This window comes from Mesoplodon mirus (genome assembly GCF_964341445.2).
Source record: "Mesoplodon mirus genome assembly, chromosome: 6".
In the NCBI taxonomy this organism is placed as follows: domain Eukaryota; kingdom Metazoa; phylum Chordata; class Mammalia; order Artiodactyla; family Ziphiidae; genus Mesoplodon; species Mesoplodon mirus.
Window position 1 is genome coordinate 32,741,209 of NC_138982.1, and position 21,025 is coordinate 32,762,233.

The 21,025-nt window shown below is 46.3% G+C and overlaps 1 protein-coding gene across 5 annotated transcripts in view; it reads left to right on the forward strand.

Moving 5' to 3' along the window:
- LOC309806836 (kalirin) overlaps positions 1 to 21,025 on the forward strand; it is a 465,266-nt gene that overhangs the window by 234,585 nt on the left and 209,656 nt on the right. For all 5 annotated transcript variants that reach the window (XM_082625795.1, XM_082625796.1, XM_082625797.1 and 2 more), the window contains exon 6: positions 17,568 to 17,690. In XM_082625795.1, the coding sequence (XP_082481921.1) occupies positions 17,568 to 17,690 (123 nt within the window). The remainder of the gene's footprint in view (positions 1 to 17,567; positions 17,691 to 21,025) is intronic.

The window sequence follows — 21,025 nt, forward strand, 5'->3', positions numbered from 1 at the left end:
GGGCGAGGAAGTGTGTCCGTGTCCCGCCCAACAGAGGACACAGTGTCCTGTATTATTTCCAGCCTGCGGATCCTGGGAATCTCTACTTGCTTTTTCTCATTTCCTCCCCTTGAACATTAGAAACATTAGATTCCAAAAATAATCCAAGTCACAATGTTCTGCAGGCTGCATGTGTGCGTGTTTTTTCCCGAAGCTGTTTTTCTCCTCCTTACATCCTTTCTCCCTCTCCTTCCTTCCCTCTGCTGCGTGTTGAGCCCCAGCGTCTGCCACAGTCGCCAGGCCTGCATGAGAAGTGGGTGTGGAGAGCAGAGCGGAGCGAGGCGTGGCAGGAACGCTGGGCACGGCAGCCTTGGCTCCCTCCCAGGTCTCTTACGAGGGCCGGAAGGGGCCTGAATTGTCATAGGTGGCTTCTACTTATGTGTGGACCCCATAGCACTACGGACCCCAGAGTGACCCTTTGGAACCGAGAACATGGACACTATGTTTACAGTACTTTCCAGAATCCAGGTTGTCACCTTGATTCTGTCTGCAGCAATTTAAGTGAGCTAGGAAAGAAGGATCCCGATCAGAGAAGTTGTATGAGGCACAGGGAGAAGTGACAGAGAAACATTCATTGATTCATTCCTTTGTCCACAGACATTGAGCGTCTGCTCTGTGTCAGGTCCTCTGCTAGGTGCTGACCTGTGCCCATCCCAGGCACTGGATGGGGGAATAATGTGGGCAAGTGTAAGGAAAATCAGGTTCAGCATTGATGTGATTCCCAATCCTTGTAAGAAAAAGATGGCTAAGAAATAGTAACCACTCCAGTGGTTAGAACCTGGTTGGATATCAAGGTCTTTATTGCTTACTGGGCAGGGATTAGGGTTGGGAGTCTAGTGTGGGGGAGGGGAGAGAGTGGGGAGGTGGTCCAAGAAAAAACAAAACATGTCAGCTCTGCCCCAGTAGGGGAAGTGGAAGAAATGTCTTAAGCACCCTTTTTGAAGAATGAAAGACATTCAGGTACAATTTATAAAGTGAAAAACAAACTGCATCTCTGTTTTGGGTAGGGAAATTTTTCAAGATTTCTTCCCAGACATTTTACTTTGAAGAACCCCCTTTCCCTCCTTCTCTTCACCTTCTGTCCTCCCTGCTGCACCTCTTCTGCTTCCTCTCCTGTTTGTGACCCTCTTCTCCGCGCCCCTAGGCTCCTCCAGCCTGTGTTACCCTGGCCTTCTAGGGTGCATCCATTCTGCTGGAACTGCTTGCTTTGCTTCCCTTTTCTGGTCCTGCTTCCTTCCTTGGCTGGTTCCCTGTGTGGCTCAGGCTTCCCACTGAGGACAGAGAGCACAGCCAAGGCTTCTAGAAAGAGCACTGCCTTTACAATCACAGAGACTTGGATTTGAATCCCAGCTTAGGCACTCGCTAGCTGATTAACTATCCGTGGCCAGTTCACCCTCTCTGAGCAGTTTCTTTATCTGTAAAATGTAGATTTTAATACATGCCTTAGGATTGTCATATGGATTATAGAAAATGTATACGAAGCATCTAGTATGCTGGGAGCCTGGTAGGTGCTCAGCAGATGGTAGGTTTGTAGAGACCAGCTTGAGCTGGGCCATGTAGATAGATGGGATCAGGAGTGGAAGAGAGGCGTGGGGAGGCCTTTGTTGCAGGGCCTGGGAGGAAGGGCGGAGAGTACAGGGTCATGCACAACAAGGTGCTGGAGCAGACAGTGGGCAGTATGTGGCAGGAGAGCAGGGAGGTGAGATAGGGCCCTGGTGCCTGGAGAAACTAGTAGAAGGAAAAGGAAATTAGAAGCGTGTGCCCAGTTTGGCAAGATCTTAGAACACTGTTGCTGAAGACAAGCCAATTAAATAAGTGCCGGATACTGTGCTGGGAACGGGCATTTGGAAGATGAGCTGGAGTCGGGCCTTACCACACTGGAGCAGTGGAGGGGCGGGCACTGACAGACAGCTGCTACATGGGGAAAGTTGGCCAAAGAACCTATCACTGCTGTGGGAACCACAGAAGGGGAAAACTTCAGGCCAGGTTGGGGTGCAGGGAAGAAGATGAACAAAGGCATGGCAGCCTCAGGGGTACAGGGTGGGTTCTGGAAACATCTACTGGCTAGTGTGGCTGGAGCTCAGGCTGCATGGGGAGGAGTGTAGGAGGGTGATGTCCATGCCATGTCGATTACCTGGAGTCACAGGAAGGGGTCAGAAATCTAGTCACACCTCTCCCTGAGTAACCAGGGACCAGAGGAAAGCTGGATTCTTGCCCTTTCTTGGTATAAAGAAAAAAAGGATGTTGGTTTCCTCCACGCAGAACAGGTGGACTGACTGGTCCCACCTCAGAGTGGCACTTATCTTATCCTAAATATTTCCCTGGGGCACCCCTTGTTACGAGGTGTCCAAGGAGGTGCAAACCAGAAGGACCTAGAATGGAGAGTGAGACTGGACTTGGGCATTCAGCCCCCACCCCAGGACAGCCTCTTGTGTGCTTTGCACAGGCCCACCTTCTCGCACCTATGTTTACACCGACCTCCCTCCCATCTGCCTACTGAAATCCTACCCTAGATGGACCTAGAGACCGTCATACAGAGTGAAGTAAGTTAGAAAGAGAAAAACAGGGACTTGCCTGGTGGCGCAGTGGTTAAGAATCCACCTGCCAATGCAGGAGACACAGGTTTGATCCCTAGTCTGGGAAGATCCCACATGCCACGGAGCAACTAAGTCCATGTGCCACAACTACTGAGCCTGCGTGCTGCAACTACTGAAGCCCGCGCACCTAGAGCCCACGCTCTGCAACAACAGAAACCACCGCAATGAGAAGCCTGTGCACCACAAGGAAGAGTAGACCCTTCTTGCCGCAGCTAGAGAAAGCCTGTGCGCAGCAACGAAGACCCAACGCAGCCAAAAATAAAGAAAGAAGGAAGGAAGGAAAGAAAGAAGGAAAGGGAAAAACAAATATCGTATGTTAACACATACATGTGGAATCTGAGAAAATTGGTGTAGACTATCTTATTTACAAAGCAGAAATAGAGACACAGACATAGAGAACATATGTATGGATACCAAGGGGGGGTGCAGGATGAATTGGGAGATTGGGATTGACATATATACACTATTGATACTATGTATAAAATAGATAACTAATGAGAACCTACAGTATAAATAAATAAATGCATAAATAAATAAATAAATAGAAAAAGCAAGAAAGAAAGAAAGAAAAAGAAAGAAAGAAAGACAGAAAGAAAAAAACCCTACCCTAGCTGAAAGTGCAGCTACTCTCCCCACTCTTCCCTGCTGGAGGTAGTCTTTCTGTCCTCCAGGCATCTGTCCATGCATGGTCTTTATCCATCCCCCTCAAACTGGCCCTGTTCCAACCCAATTATATTGCATATTCCTGGAGGTCAGGGCCAGCGTCTTAGATAACTGTGTTCCCCAGAGGCACAGAGTCAGTGCCAAATAAAGAGTGGACCATGGCACAGTCTGTACTCATTAGGCTGCCTGATGGAACAGAAATTTTGTGAGTGCTCTGGGCTGGCACAAGAGCACCACCTACTGTTGAGTCGTTCCAAGAGACGTTACTCCAGTGCTCTTGCTTGAAAACTGAGGTGTTAGCAAGTTTCATCTTGCAATGGAGTGAGAGATTTGGAGGCAGGGAAACCAGTTCTGGTCCTTTTATACTAATCCAAGTGTGGGCAGATGAGGTGACAGTGGGAATGGAAAGGAGAGGGGCAAACCCTGGAGATAGTCTGAACGAAAGAAAATGGGACCAGGTGACCAACTGGAGGTCAAGGCAGAGAGCTAAGGGAACCACAAGGCCTTCATGTTAGGATGATGACCCCAGGACAGAGGTGGAAAGAAAGCCCAACAACACTTTGGAAGAAGGATGAAAGACTAAATTCAAATGTTAATTTCTCTTAAGGCACAGAAAAGTCAGAGAAGTGGTGATGAAGGTTACCATAAACATTACCAAGAGTTATCTGTTTATTGTGTTTCTGCCCTACTCTTAGGGACAGTGACTCTATCTAAGCACAGGCATTTACCTTAGTCCTCTGAAGAAGATTGTTAGAGAAACTGAGGGTTTTGAAGATTGGGCTCTTCATTCCTAAGTCTTTCCTGAGCTCCTGTGGGGTATGCTCTACCAGGTGTGGTCTGGAAGCTGGAAGCACGACTGAGCAACTTCTCCTGGATGTTCCTGAGCCTGGCTCCCTCGTGGTCCCCCACCTGCCTGAGCCCCATTGTTGAAGCTGCTGCAGGAAGAGGGGAGAAGGGAAAAGGGGAGTGCTGGCTGTCTTCCTCAGCTCAAGGTCAAGCCCACCTAGCACAGACCCCTTCCAGCATAGCACCTGCCTCTTCTCTCAGAGAGGGACTCCTGAAGGGAGGGCCACCTCCTCCTTAGCCCATGTGGAATCTTTTTCCCCAGATGTGCAAGTAATTGCCACAGTTGATTTTAGGATGCGTGGGAGGACTGGGTGAGAACATCCGACAGACACTCCATTTTTGCAGTAACAATAATAGTTACTATTTATTGAGTGTATCTTGTAGGCCAGGAACAAGCATTAGCTCCTCTAAATTAACTTGCCAAGGGCCAGAGCTCAGTTTATGGCTAAATGTAGCTCTGGGATAAAGTTAGGCACTATTTTCTCAGCTTGAATTAAATCGGGTTTGACCTCTTCAATTTTACATTTTGGGAAGTGAGTGAACATTCCCTCATGCTGTTCCTGAAACTATTTTATCATCATCTGTGGTTCAGATGGAAGGAATTTGGCCACTCAGAGTCAATATCCCCAAGCTGCCTGGACTGACTCCTGGCTTGGTTGGTTCTGTTTCTCGTCTGCTTGACTCGCTGGCTCCTGGATGACCATTCCTTCCCCACAGTGGGGTAGCGTGTGTGTTGCCAGGGCTGCAGGAAATTTAGTCCATCCAAGCAAGCACACTGGAAATCAAATGCAAAGAAAAAAGAAAATTATTCAAAGTCTGAATAGGCTTGGTGAGACTTTTCATTACAACACTTAGCATGAGGAGGGCAAGCCTGAGGAGAGTGGCCTTTTAAGGCCTAACAGGAGTGTGCTCATTTTCACGGACAGTGTGTGATTTGAGCATCAAGAGTTGCAGCCTGAGTTTCTCTAATCCAAAAGCAGCTTCTTTGTGTGTGTGTGTGTGTGTGTGTGTGTGTGTGGTACGCGGGCCTCTCACTGTTGTGGCCTCTCCCGTTGCGGAGCACAGACTCTGGACGCGCAGGCTCAGTGGCCATGGCTCACGGGCCCAGCTGCTCCACGGCATGTGGGATCTTCCCGGACCGGGGCATGAACCCGTGTCCCCTGCATCAGCAGGCGGACTCTCAACCACTGCGCCACCAGGGAAGCCCCAAAAGCAGCTTCTTTTTGTGACTGCCGGCTTATCCTATCTGAATCCAGGGGAAGTGGGAAGGAGCTAGCATGTATTCAGCATCTACCATGTGTCATGCATTGTGCTGGGCACCTTCATATGTTATCTTTATCTCCTCCTTTGTATTTATCTTCTTTGACCCAGACATTGAAGGGTTTTTAACAAAAAGGAGGAGAGGGGGAAAAGAAGGGCGGAGGGAGTGGGGTGGGAAGGCAAGAACCCTCAGTTGGTAAGAAGTCTGTAATGTGCTAGTTGATTTTGTTTTGTGAGATCAGGGATGACTTGGACTCCTCTTCGCAATGAGATAAATGACTGTATCTGGGGGCTTCAGTGTAGACACCCAGTTCAGGGTTAAAGGCTAATTTGACCTTATTGCTTTCCTTCAGTGTTTCCTCACTACCACTGAATAAAGGCCCAGTTCTGCCTTTTGACCTTTGGCTTTCAACCTAGGCCCCTCCCTGCCTTTCATCATCCCTTCTCACTCCCTCTCACGTCCTGCTCTAGAGCTCTTGGTACCTGCTCACATCCCATGCTGTTTTTCAAGCTGTTTCCTCTCATTCAGATGCCCTTCCCGTCTACACCTTCTTCACCTGAATAAATCCTGTTGTCTTTCAAGTATTGTTCGGCTGTTTTGACCTTCTGGGAGTCATCGTGCTTCTCCCCGTCTCTACCTCTAACAAGTTGGAGCAAGTCCTTCTCTGCTATCAGCCCATCATATACACTTTTTTTTTTTTAACATCTTTATTGGAGTATAGTTGCTTTACAATGTTTCATAGTACTTGTCACACTTAAAGTTGACAGACTGTTGAATACATTTGTCTCCCTTACTAGACTTTGACCTTGATCTTTTATCATCAGTCTCTAATCCAATGTCTGGAATACAGTGGGCATTCAGTAAGTGAATAAAATATTGTACTGAGCATCATGAGCATGTGACTATTTATATCAGAATTCTTTTGGCTACAAGAAACAGAACACTGGACTCTGTTGCCATGTTCCATCTTTTAATCCATTTTGTCCCTTTCCCTCCTATTTTCTTTAAGATGTTAATCATGATTCTTTTGAAAGTTTTGTATGCTAAATTATTGCCTGATCATCTCTGGATCTGTTTCTATTGACTGTTTAATTTTTTTAATTCTTAGTCACTTTTCTCTGCTTCATATGTTGAATAATTTACTGGTTATTATAGATGATGTACTGTACAGACTCTTGACTAGGTTATCCTTCTCTAAATATTGTTAAGTTTTGTTCTGGGCTGCAGTTAAACTGCAGATCGTGATCCTATTGAGCCTTGGTTTAGGCTTTGCTATGATACATCTACTTCCATCTTTTCTTTAATCTTAGGGTATAGCCCTTATTCTTAGGATATGGGTCTTACTCTTACAGTCTGGTCTTTCTGGGGTCCCAACTGAATGTCCAGAGTGTTCACCAAAGTCTCTTTACACTGTTTGATTTAGAACTCCTAACATTTCCTCAGCACTCTGTAGCCTCTGACGTTTCTGTTCAGCTCTCCACCTCCCACAGCTGTTCTTCACTAGACCTTCTGGAGTCTCACCTTGCCTATGCACAGCTTAGGATTTGGCCAAGGACCTGAAGGAAATTTTGGTGAAGATTTTTAGGGCTCCTTTTCTTAGCTCCCTCTCTCTTACTTCCTATCACTGTAATTGCAACCACCTTACCAGCCCTGAAGTCTAATCCCTGGTGTTTTATACCCATTAAGACTGCTGCTCTCGGCCCAGCTCCTGTTTCTGGGCTCCACAGTTTGGAAAATACCCTCAGGGAGAAAGCCAAGGTGGATATGGGGCTTACATTGTATGTTTCCCTTCCTCCAAGGATCATCGGTCTATGTTGGTTGTTGACCAGTGCTTTTAACTAGTTTACATGTGGTAGAGTTAAGTTTGATACCAGCTACCCCATTAAGAGCAGGGTATAAGTCCACATGAACTGTTTAAATAAAAATGAAAGTGCATTAGAATTACCTGCAGAACTCCTATTGAATCAGAATCTCAAGGGTAGGGCCTAGGAAGCTATATTTTTTTAAGAAAACACTTTAGGTAGTTCTGAATGAAGGCTAGGTTTGTGAACTATTGTGGTAGATACTTGAGCAGTGAGTTTGGAGGAAAGAGAAATCAGTATGGGCTCAGTTGCTCAAAGAAGACATCTGGAGGAAGTGAGACTTCAGTTGTATTTTGAAGGGTAGAAATAATTTGGATATTTGGATATGGAGTATTTCATGGAAGGAAAGATGTCAACACAAATACGGGGGTGGCAGTGATCATGGTGTGGTGTATTTGCATGGAAGTGAATAGAATATGACAGGAAAGGATGCTTGGTGTAGGACAGGGGTGTAAAAGAATAGGGGGAAAGGCAGATGTGGACCAATTGAAGGTGGAGGGGAGGTACCTTGAATGCCAGAGTAAGGAGATTGGATTTTGCAATATAGATAATAGAGAGCAACAATAATTTTGTGGGTTTAAAAAATTTTTTTTGGACTGAGGGAATGACAGCGTGAAAGCAGTGTATTAGAGCATTGAACCTGGTGGGGGCAGATTGCTGGGTATAAGGAAGAAAACAGACTCAGTGAGATCAGTAAGGGAGTAATTGTAGTAATCTTGGCAGGAGGGGCTGAGTGGTGAGTATCAGTAGCAGTGGAAAGTGAAGGGTATGTTTCAGAGTGATTTGAGGAAAGAGAGCAAATGGGCAGGGTGGGGGGTGGGGTAAAGATGTGGGGTGTCAAGAGAAGGTAAGAGTTTTCATAGAACAGGCAGAATAGTTTTAGATGCTACTGGAACAGCAAGGGGATATTCACATTGAATCCATGGGCACCATGTGACTAGGAATAATCTGCAATTTAGGTGTGCATTTGGGAGACAATTCGATAGTGGTTTAAAAGCATGGACTTTGGAGCCATATAGACTTAGATTTGAGTCTTTAATATGAACCCTGACTGTGTGACCTTGGCCAAGTTATTTGATCTGAATCTGTTTCTTCAACTAGACAAAGGTGGTGATGATGTTATCTACTATCTCTTACGGCTGCCATGGGGCTTAAGATAACATGTGTAACTCTCACTGTGCAGAACCAGGCACATATTTATTCTTATAAGTTATTGGGGAAGTTAAGGTTAAAGAACACCCTGGAGCAGAGGAAATTAGGTTCAGATGGACACTAGATTCTAAATTTATCTCCATCACTTACAAGCTGTATGATCTTGGGCAATTTACTTCAGCTCTTTGTACTGAGTTTTCACTATGTTGAAAGCAGAATTAACAATACCCTTTTTCTGCATTATTATAAAGGCTCATGAGATAGTCTGTGGAGGTACTTAGCACAGGGCCTGGTGCATGAAACAGGAAATACTATTTGTGTGGTTGAAATTGTGAGCCTGGATGGATTTTCAAATGGACAGAGCTGACGAATAAAAGGCAGAGGGCTGAGGGCTAAGGGTTGAGACTGTGCCAGTAAGGGTGTGAGGGACAGGAAAGAAAGCCATGAAGGGGCAGCCAGAGAAGTGGGACCCACGTCTAATAAATCAGTGTAGAACTGAAGGACTGATGAACTTTTGAAATTAGAACGTTCCTATTGTTTTTGTTGTGCTGAGACTAGACATGGTATGTCAAGGAAGAGAGTGTGAGTGGGTGAAAGCACTGGCTCTCCTGGGAGAATTTAGTGTCCAGTAACGACTTGTGAAAGCAGGAGGGGGATGCTGATCATGTCTGCAGCCGGATGGCCTGCCCCTGAAAATGACCTGGTGTAGAAGGCCAGAGACGGTTGAGTTTCAGAAGGGAATGCATCAGATTCTGATGAGAGATCAAGGGCAGGATCAAGACCTCAGAAAGGAGGCAATTATTTTTCACCGTGGGTGCAGACTTAGGAAAGCAGTAAAGGTAGAAGGTGTTACAAGGAGTTAAAGAGGAAGTGGATGGAGGGAAAACAAAAACAGCAGGGGGGGCCAGAATGCACTTCTGAAAGTTTGCTGATGATGGGAAGGGTGGACAGAATGAAGCTCTGAGCATTTTGGAAGGTGGAGCGGCAGGGTTAAGAGCATCAGCACTGGAACTGGGCCTCCTGGGTTTGAATCTCAGCTCTGCCACTTATTAGCTTTGTGGCTTTGGGCCTCTCTGTGCCTTAGTTTCTCAGTCTGTAAAATGGAGATGATAATATTGGGGGTTAATACTGGGGAGATAATTAGGAGGTTATTGAGAGGATTAAGTGAGTTCAATATGTTAAATGCTTAGAATAGTGCCTGGCACGGAGTGAGCATTCAGCAAATGTTAGTTGCTATTATTGTTGTGACCATTATCGTTACTGATGTTATTGAGAGAAGGTGAAAATGAGAAAGGAGAATGGAGAAATGCAAGACAAGGAGAGACTATATACACAAAGTTTGACTCTGCAGTATGGATGCCACACCTACCAAGGAGTCTTCTTAGATTCTACTAAGCATTCAGACTTAAAGACTGCTATGGGCCACCCTTGGCGCTGATCCAGTCAGGGCAATACAAGGTGGAAGCTGTGGTTTCCCAGCAGGACAGTCCTTGCAACAATCCAGCTCAGGGGCAAGGAGACAAGATCCATGGTGGGCAGCTGCAGAAGCTCCCATGGCTCAACAACCCATGCCCCACAGAAGCCAGTATCCTCTGTTGGCACAGCTTCCAGGGTTCCTGCAATGGACACGCCAGTCACAAGAGTCACCCCCTTCAGGGAAGATCAGGGAATGCTGTCCCCATCAGTTATTTATAGTTTATTGATAGTCCTTCTAATCCAGATACAGTTTACCAATCGGGGGTGTTTTTACCACTGGCAACATGACTTAGTAATATGTTGGCACATACTATCTTTCTCTGTTTCCAGGGGAACAGAACTGGGGTGTTAAATGAAGTTCAGATTAGCATGCAGAAGGGGAAAAGATTTTCTTATTTCCTTGCTCACAGTGAGAGCAAATAGGGACATTTGCCTGTTTTACAGAGAAACTGGGGCAGTTCTAGATGTGAGCAGCCTGTTAGGATGTTGGATCTGAGATCTGGGAATTAGGGAATTTGGGGATGGAGTGGGTAAGAAATATACTAGGGGATCGATAGAATGTCTACAGGTCAGAGACACAGCCTGGCTGGTGAAATTGTTTGGTGCCCTGGCTGATTCCTGAGGCTACAGTGCTGGGGTCTCCAGGTAACCAGGCTGAGCCATCTTCTGAGAGCAGCTGGATTTATGGTGAAAGATAAAAATGGCTTCTCTCTTATACCATATATACAAGAATGCCCGATGACATTCCAAAAGCCTAAAGGAAAACAGGCAGGGCCCAGAACACCTTCTCTCCCTCAGTAGATACTTATTAACTGTCTATCAGGCACAAGTCCCAACCACCTCCCCTGTCTATAGACACCAGTGTAAGGACGGCCTCCCAGAACCTTGGACTCCCTATGGCCTGCAGGCCTTGCAGGATACAGAAGAGGAGAGATGTCAAACTCCCTTCTGTAAGGAATTCTAGGAACCTAGAAACTAGATCCAAATTTTGGGTTCCTTTATTTTTTCTTTCTCTACCCCGCTTTGGAAAAGCAGGAAAGCTCAATCCTAGGTGAGTGGATAATTGAAAACAAAGTTGAAGGGTCTTAAGGGTCCTAGGCCAGAACACACACATGGGGTCTGTGTGTTGCCCTGTTTGCCTGAGGACATGTGCCTGGGGTCAGCCAGAGTTGTCAGGTGGGGAAATTTGCCCTTAATTCCCACCCACTTCTCACTTTAGGCCCTCTCTCTCTCTTGGTGTAGGGCTTCTCTGCCACCCCATTCTAGGATCTCATCCCTGGGCCGTGTTCTCAAAGTGCCTTGCTTTCTTAATAAGCTGTTTCTGTATCCAGGATAAACTAATTCCAGGAAGGGCTGCAGGAATAATACATTTTAGTAGGAGTCTCTCCTAAGTAAAAAAAAAACTGTTAAGAGCCAAAGGGATTGAATCTCTAATAGTGAAAGGGTTGGGGAGTGGCAGAGAGGATGGGGAAGGGGGAGTTTGGGAGCAAGGCAGGAGGGGGTGAGATCCCTGGTTAGGCTACACAGGGAGGGCAGGAGGGGACAGTGCCCTCAGGAATGACCCTGAGAGAGTGTACGGGGCTCTGAGTCCTGTGTGGGCAAAGGCACCACAGGGCCCTGAGTGTGTGTCAGGGTGGAGGCAGTGGGAGGATGCATGGGTGTCCCTGGTCTGTGCAGTGCCCCGCGGTGGCACTGGGAGCGCGTCTCCGGGAGGGATGGGCTGTGGATGTTTGTGTACGAGCTGCAGATGTGATTTCCATGAGCCTGTGGTGATTTTGCAAAGTGAACACAGTGCAGTTTTAAATCCACACATTTTGTCTGTTTTGTGCTCTAAAACAAAACATTAGGGAAATATGTGCAATAGAATATGCTCACTATATAGATTTAAAAATCTATCTGGTATATAGCACTTACTGAAGCATGAAACCATTGTCCTATTTGATTCTCACTACTATGCTAAGGTTGAAATAGTATAAATTGTTATCCCCATTTCAAGGTAAGGAAACTGAGATTTAGACCATTAACCCAACTTGTCAAAGTTTATAATGCAGATGCACTAGAACCCAAGTCTCCTGATTTGAAGCCTCTGTTCTTTGCACTATAACACACATAACATTTTATTTGGAGTTGACTGCACAGCAAGTTTTCAGATGTAGCAAGGTTCTCTGGCAAGGAGGTTGTTAGTATTCTTTAGGGCACAGGCTTTTACGGGTGGGTCGCTGCAGTGTCCAAGCAGGGTAACAGGGGACAACAGGCGGTACTGGAATGTGCATATTTAGGAAAGAAAATCCATTGGTTGTCTTCTGTCCTCTCAATCAAGTCACCAAACCTGAATATGAGCAAATTAAAACCAATGTAATCTAAATTACAGACAGTATAAAATACTAACACTAGGTGGTAAGGTAGTTTGAAAGTTAAAACTCTAAATCAGATGCTGTTGCTAAATTTGGCAAATGAAGGAAAATAAGCCCAAGATCCTTATTTAATATCCTTGCTCTATGAAATAGTTTATGCTTTATTAAAAACAGAACAATAATAACCTTTTAAAAGAAAAGAAGAAATATTTAAAAGAAACGGAGAAAAGGTTTCTGTTTATTTTCCTAATTTGCATTTAAATAGATTCATTTATCATTTATTATATACTAAGAACTAGATTTGTGTATTTTCACTGAGTTTAAGCCAGCATAAAAACATTACTTTGCAAAACGTGGGAAAAAAACCCCAAGTAGCTTACATGTAACATCTATCTTCTTAATGAGACAAAACTATGTTGGTTTCCAAACAAAGAGATAAAATTTCATTATTTAGACATGAACTTTCCTCCTGGAGGAATTTCGTTGTTTTATTACATTTTGTTGAACCTACCATTTATATCTTCTCAAAAAAAAAAAGACAGTTCAAAATGTTTGAAACCACTGTGGAGATATTTTCTTTAGTTTTTTGGGGTTTTTTTTTCTTTAGATTTTTGTTCCAGTGTCTAGTTCAGGTGTCTTCCAGAGATCCCAATTCAAATAGATCAAATCATAAAATGTCCTAGTTTAGAAACAGTCAGCTTGTCTGGAGATTAGCAACCCCAGAGCCTGTGACCAACTCCCTCATGCATTTCTTTCATTCACTAAGTATTTATTGAGAGAAGTGGAGCTATTTGAATCAGCCATCCCCAAGCACTGAGGGGGCAGGTGGGAGGCAGAGAGGAGGGGGCCGGGTACTGGCCACTGAATGACCCCATGTGAGGGACAGCATCCTACCACCGCTGGAGCCCCACAGTGCCCTGGTGGCTGCCTTTTTGGGCAGAGGAGTTCCTACAGTCACATGCAGGAGGCAGGGCAGTGTCCCAAGAGCCTGGATCAACAGACACTCAGTGAATGTGCCTTGGGTGGCATGAATGAAGCCCATTGTGGGGGGGCTTCACTTCTCTGAACCTGTTTTCCATCTGTGAAGTGGGCCTGCTGGAGACAGTGAGATGATGCTTGTGAATGGACATTTTGAACCCTAAAGCACTGGACAGATGTCAAGGCTGAGACTAAGAAGCTGCATTTCTCTGGCTATTAAGAACAATGCCAGTTTTCTTACAGTCATTCTTTGTATTCAAAAGTTAGAAATGTTAAGCTGTAGCAATGAATAAGCATTCTGATCCAGGAGACTCAATAAAACTAATTTTTATTTTGAATGGAAAAAAATGCACTCCGTAAGTTTCCAAATTGAGCCGATTGTAAACCAGGATGCTTACCTCCATTCTGGGTACTGCTTATCCCTTGGAAATGTAGAGAAGCCCAGAAAAGAAGAGACTTGCCCACAGTCTCATGGGTAATTAGTGACAGAGCCAGGCCCAGAACGAGCCTAGTCCTTATCCCACTTAACTGCACACGCACATGGGTGCTTACATGCATGTGCACACACACACATTCTCTCTCTGCAGCCAGTTGCAGTGAATGCAGCAGAAATGCTGGTGACCCTTGCAGGCAACCAGGCTCACAAAAGTGAGTATTATATACAATTAGGCAGCAGATTCAGGCCCAGAGAAGACTTGAGACTGTCCCTAGGAAACAGCCATGTTGGAGAGACTGTGGTTCCTGTCATCACATCAACTGTCTGATCCCTAGATGCCTGAGATGAGTGTCACCTCCTTGGAGCACTGCCTCTAGCCTCCAGCATAGCTGAACTTTCCCAGAATGCGCAGCCCCCAGAGACAGCTTGTGTGCTCCAGTATGGAAGGCAGATGGGGCTCAGTGGCCTGGGTGTAGACCTCATTGTGTGAGAAGCCCATTCAATGAGGCGTGCGGTTCCTCCAGCACTCTCCGCTCTCGCCTGCCTTTTAACTCACTGTTGTTATTGCTTTTCTCCCTAACTGGCCCGTGTTCGGCTCTCCTTGCTCTGTAGTCCAGTAGGGACCTGGCGCCAGGCAATCTAATCATTCTGGTGCTAGCACATAACTCTCTGTTTATTAGCATATCTAAATACTCATTTAACAGAAAATACAGGGAAGGTCACTTCTAGGCCACTGGGATAGACAAGAAAGTATGAGTGAGCACTTTTCATCCTGAGTTCCAAGGACTTCGGGCATTTCAGATTTTCATTAATTTTATTGATTCTTTGGTCAACAAGGAAAAGAGATGAGAGATTATTTTTAAATGGGGTTGAGAGGCAGAATTTTAAAGAACAAAAATTACACAATGAAGTTCCTTTAGCCTCCTGGGGTACTTGTCTTCTTCCCCTCTTGTCCTTAATAGTAATTTAAAAAAGCGCTGACCGCATGCCTATGGTGTGGGGTTGGCTGTGGCTGGTGGACCCAGGGTGGCGCACGCCACCGATCCTGCGCAGCCTCCGCAGGCACCCCCAGCCTGGAACATCTGCTGACACTTGAAAGTGAAGGATGATACTTTGGCTCTTTATCTGTGTAGGTAGCCGGAAGTGATCTGGGTAATTCAAAAGGGAGAATCATCTCCAAATTCAATCCCATTTTATGCCCATTTGCCTTGGGAAGGTGATGTGCTTGTACTTACCCATGGGTTGTCATAGCCTTGATGTCCCTCTCCTGACCTCCGGACAAAACTCTAACTGCCCACAGGACCCCTCCACCTGAAGGTCTCCTAAGCCTCTCAAACTCAGCATCTGAAACAGAACCTGCTGTCTCTCCTCCCCTACCCCAGCTTCTTGCCCTTCTCTTGAGGTGGTGCCATGGTAGCACTTTCTCTTACAAGGATCCAGGGCGCCATGCCAGATACCTGGCTGTCTTCCCTCTCTCTCTCTCACCCTCCCTCCCCAAACAGTTGGGAGTCCTCAGTCCCTTCCTAGTAACTCTCACTCTGCCCACTTCACAGACTCCACTGTCACTCCCCACATCCGGGCTTCCAGGTTCTCACTCTTGCTCCCCAGGATTACAACCTCCTAACCATTCTTACTGCTCCATCTCTCCCCGCCAGTCCACATCCCATGCTGCCCTCAAAGCTCACATCACATTTCACTGCTCAGCTTACAAGCCTCCACTGACATCTTGCTGCCCGCAGTGTATGGTCCAGGTTTCCTAAAGCCCATGTCCAGGTCCCTTCTACCTCCCCAGCCACATCTTCTCCTCACATCAGGTCCAGAAGCACACACGTGGTGCTTTCAGAGCCCTCTGCACACTGGGCTGCCCCACAGTTCTGCCCCTTTGATCTTCCCTTTGCCTGGAGCCCACATCTCACTCTCTCACCTGGCTAATTCCTACCTGAGTCAGGGTCAAGTCAGGTGTCACCTCCTCTGGGAAGCCTTCTCTGCTCTTCCCTCTCTTCACACCGTCCAGAGAGGCTGCTACCTTGATACACCACACTGAACTTTATCTTGATAGATTTCTTTGTTGAGTTGTGATTTTAATCAAGTCATATGCCAAGTTGTGCTAACACTGTATCTGAGTCCATGTTTGCTTTCCACACTGGCTTTTAAGCCACTTAAACTCAGGAATCACATATTAATCATTTTTGCCTTGTACAGTGCCTGGCATATAATGAGTGTCCAATAAATGCTGGTTAATCGTAACTGAAAAAGTAAATTCGCTTTTCTGTTTAAAGGGGAAGAATGGAATGAGGCTGTGGTTCTGCCTCCAGGAAAGCTGGCGTGATCTTTGCAGCTTCTCAGCCTACACCTGTGCTCCGTTCTTCCCTGCTCTACTCTGCAACTGAGCTGCAGCCTTTAGCTCATCCCAAACTATGGACCATGAGTTCCAAGCATAGCGATCCTCTTCTCCAAAGGTTTAACACGTTTCCTGGCTATATCACTTGACTACTCTGGGCAGAGGATTACAGAAAATCCAAATTAAACCAGTTTGAATAATAAAGAGGATTTCTTGGCTCAGGTACTAAGCAAGTCCAGACACAGTGTGGAGGTCAGGCAAGGCTTAATCAGGACTCTGCTTGTTTCCTGCCATTGTTTTGGCTACACTCTTTCTCTGCCCATTGGCTTCACCCTCAAGCTGCCAGCAGAATGGCTACAGCAATTTGAGACGCAGGGTCACAATGACAGTATCAGAGGAAGAGAAGTCATATCTAAACAACTACACCTGTGCTTCTGTTTTCCCAGAAGCTTCCAGCAAACTTCCCTTTGTGTTTTATTGTACTGAATTGGATAATATACCTGTTTCTAAGACAATCCCATGGGTCAGGAAATGTCATACACTGATTGGCTTAGATCTGGTGTCCTGAAAGGGGGTAACCCTTAGAGTGACCAGGCTTTCCCTTGGAATTGAGGTTCTGGTTAGCTCCCCTAAAAGTGAATAGGCCACCTGTGGGAGAGGTGGAAACCTAAATGAAAACCAGGTACAGAGCCATGGGGAGGAAAATGGCTCAGTGCCCACTGTGCTAGGCAGTATTTACTCTACCCTTAAAATCCTCCTCTTCTGGTTCCTCATGGGTCATAGCAGAAACCCTGGAACTGTGAGGCTGTGGAGTCACAAGAAAAGTTGACTGCGTTCAGAGTCAGTTCAACAGTGTGTGGTCGGGCAGTGTAAGTGGGATGGGGCATGTTAGGATGCCCTGTGGCTTCCAACGTGTCTCTCTCTCCTGCTGGTGCAGTAGGGAGTGGATTAAATCTCCCACTTGTCTCCACTTCACCTGTCCCTAAAGCATGCATTGAGGGGGCATGGCTTTTGACGATTTCTAAAAGCTTTTTTTTTTTTTTTTTTTTTTTTCTGCGTGGTACGCGGGCCTCTCCCTGTTGTGGCCCCTCCCGCCGCGGAGCACAGGCTCCGGACGCGCAGGCTCAGCGGCCATGGCTCACGGGCCCAGCCACTCCGTGGCATGTGGGATCTTCCCGGACCGGGGCACGAACCCGCATCCTCTGCACCGGCAGGCGGACTCTCAACCACTGCGCCACCAGGGAAGCTCTCTAAAAGCTTTTAAAAGGGGAAGTAACTAGGGAAAGTGAGCAGCTTCCTCCCCCTTCTCCTTGGTCCTCTTACTCATTTTCTCTCTTCCCCTAGGCTCTGTAGGGAGACATGGAGGCTGGTGGCAGGGCCTTCTGCTAAGGAGGAGGGCACTCCTGGGAAGCCAGGGTGTGGGCCACCCCCGACCCTGAGCACGATGACTGGTCCTCACTGGGCCCCAGCAGGAAGGCTGCTTTTCTCCCAGTAGCTCTGAAAGTTCCTTGCTGTTGGACCCATACCCCCCTGATGACTGTGTGCCTTCTTTCCCCCTCTAGATGTTCGACTGGATAAGCCACAACAAGGAGTTATTCCTCCAGAGCCATACAGAGATTGGAGTCAGCTACCAGCACGCCCTGGACCTCCAGACGCAGCACAATCACTTCGCCATGAACTCCATGGTGAGTGCAGGGTCTCTTCTCGGGGGCAGGAGAATAACGAGGGGGAGGGGGCTGCAGTGGAGAGAGCAGAAACAGACTTCCAAGCCGAGGAGGAGTGAGAAACTCTGAACATGCGGCCCCTTTCAGCATTCCATTTGCCAAGATAGGGACGAGTGCAGGAGACGTGGTGAGCCGGCTGTTCCCGCAGCAGATTATGGCCTCATTTCTGCCTCCGGACCCTGCTTTACATGGTGAAAGGAACGTGCTAGGGTTGTAGAAGCCATCAGCCCAGTGCAAGACTAGAAAGGAGAGTGCCCAGTTCCACTCCGCTGACTAAACCCACTGGCCTGTGTGAGTCACTAAGCTGGGATGAGAGGCACCTCAGGCTGTGGCACGTTGGAAACGGTTGAGTGAACTGGGCTGCTTAGACTAGAGAAGAGGAGCCTTGCGGGATGCACAGCTGCTGCCTTCAGTTACGTGGAGGGCTGCCTTGGAGAGAAGAGGGTGGAATTGTTTTGTGTTGGTCTAGGAGGCAGAACGGTCCAGGGGACGGCAGTTGGAGGGGGAGGCAGCACGTGGCTCAGGAGGTGGGATGTACTGGAAGGTAGTGAGCCCCCCGGGATGGGGAGACTTCAAGCAGACGCTGAATTCAGAGAGGGATGTTTGCTAGCTGTGTGGCCATAGGAAATTTACCTGTCTGTGCTTCCATTTCTTCATCTGTAAAATGGAAATAATAATAGCCACCTTATAGGGCTGCTGTGAGGATTCAATGAGTTAATTGTAAGGTGGCTGGAGATGTGCCTGGTACATAGTCCATTATCAGTAAATATTGGTATTATGATAATGATGATGCTGGTGATACAGGAATCTAGTCCAGATAACACCTGTGATTCCTCGTAAAACTAACCCTTTGGGATAATAATTTTTCCATGTGGTCTCCCCAAGACTTTGAAATCTTGTCTGCCCCTTGAACCCGTTGTATCTGAAATGTCTGCAGCCTAAGTATGCCTCGACATCTCTCTCTCTCCCCTCTGCCAGCTCTTCTTGCTTGTAATACTGGTCCAAAAGAATAGCTCCACCATTCCCTGTATATCTGAACGCCAAAGACCCCATATCATTTCATCTGGTGATGCTGGGAGAGGGGCGGGTGTTAGAAAAAGATAAACACAGAGGATCACAGAGGCCAGGAAAGAAGATAATTTCATTTTCTATGGAGTTGTTTTAACAGTGTTATACACTGGACTATATTATACACAGAAATAATTCTGGCCTCCAGTTTTCAGTGTCTAGTTAGGGAGATAACTCAGTCACAGTACAGCTTGATATGTGCGGTGATAGAGATGCTGAGTGACCTAAGAACCATACAATCTCAGTGGTTTAAAGTAATAGAGGTTCATTTCTTGTTCCTACCACATGCCCATCACTGGCTGATGGGGGCTGTGCTCATCGCACTCACTCGATGAGACTCCCAAACTGAGGGAGCAGCCACTGTCTCAGATGCAGCCAGTGCCTCAGCAGACAAAGCAAGTAGCCAAGCGCACACTAGCTCTGAAACCTTCCACCTAGAAGTGAGGCATTTAACTACCCAACACCAGTCACACGGCCACATCTAACATCGTGGGTGGAGGTATATGGTCCTACCTCCACATGCTGGGGAGGAGAGAGTAGGTATTTGTGAATAGCCCTAATCATTAGCACAGGCAGCCATGGCAGGATGTAAGGTAGAGGTGAACAGCGTGAGATTTGGATGGGAAGGGACCTCTGGCTGCAGAATAGAAGGTTGTGGGACCAGGCAGGGAAAAGATCAATATTGACTGTGTTACCAATTTGGGCCACAGCAGTCTTGTCTTCATCTAAATATAAAGACTAGTCCAACTAGTCTTCTATAATTATGTCTCATCCCAGGCTCGCTTTAGTCACAGAGGAGCAAACCAATTGATCACAGGTGATTAAGAACATGAACTCAAATCTAGTCAGGTTTGATTATCTGTGTGCCTTGTGGATTTCCCCTGGTGAATTTTACAAATTCTGTGCCAGAATCTTCATGTCACCCAACTGCCTGGCCCTAAGGCAGACAAACTCATTTTAATAAGAAGCAAAGACAAACATAATTAGGGAGGTAAGTCTACCATCAAGCCCCTCAAAACAATGAACTACAAAGTTAAATAGAAAGAGCCTTTGGCTTTGAATTATCTGCACCACTGCTCTTCTCTGTTAATATGGATAACTGAGCGTTAATAACACATCAAAAACCTTTCCTCTGACAAATTTACTTCTGAAGTCTCCATTTTCAGGACAAAAAAAATAAAAACGAAGGAGGAAATTTACTGAAATTTTCTGGAGCTGGGAGGGAGGAAGAGGAGGTTTAATATACAACAGCCAATTAGCACGTTACAGCCCATCTCTAGTCTCCCTTTGCCCTGAGTGCCTGCCTGTTTAGCCTGATTAGGCTGGCTCTCCTCTCTGGCTGCAGGGCAGGGGAAGGGAAATCCCAGGGTTGTTTGATCAAATTGGCTGAACTGGTGCGTTATAAACACGGCACGTGCTTTTGTTAACTGGGAGGTTTACAGGTTTCTTTATTTTTTTTTTTTTTATTTTATTTTTTTATTAGTTTCTGCTTTATAACAAAGTGAATCAGTCATACATATACATCTGCATGAGGGAAGGGATGTGGGAACAGATGTACAGGTTTCTTATTAAAAGGGACTTCCCCTAAGACGGATGTCAGCAACCCAAGGAGGCGAATAGAGGGAATTACAGACTCCTTTTCTCTGGCCTGAGTGATGGATGTTGCTGCCAAGAAACAGATGAATTTAAGCAGCTACTGCTGGAGCCCAGTGACTGTAGGAATGATCATTTACTCAGGGGAAGTGGTAACGTGGATTGTTTTGTAAGTTTACTGAGGCATTTCCTTTTCGGTTCTTGGAAAAGAACCTATACATATGCCCACACATCTGTCCATGTAAAGGTTCATGCAGCGTACTTTGTTTCAGGCTACAGGTGAGTTCTTTGCTACTGAATCCTGTTTTATCAGTGAAATAGGCCAGTGATCCCTTACCTTTCGGGGAGGTCACAGACCCCTTTGAAATCTAATGAAAGTTGTGGGTCTTCTTTCCAGAGAAATGTATGTGGCATTTTTTAGGCACTTTCAGGGGATTCAAGGGAATCCTAAAGCCTATTGATCACCCTCCCCAATATAAGATCCCAAGAACCTCATGACTTCTTTCTTCATTCATTCCACAAATAATTAAGGATTAGACATTGTGCTGGATGTCGGGCATATAGTGGTGAACAAAATGGTCTGTCCACGGAGGTTCCAGTGGAGAGACAGGTGATATTATATAATCTCATAAGTA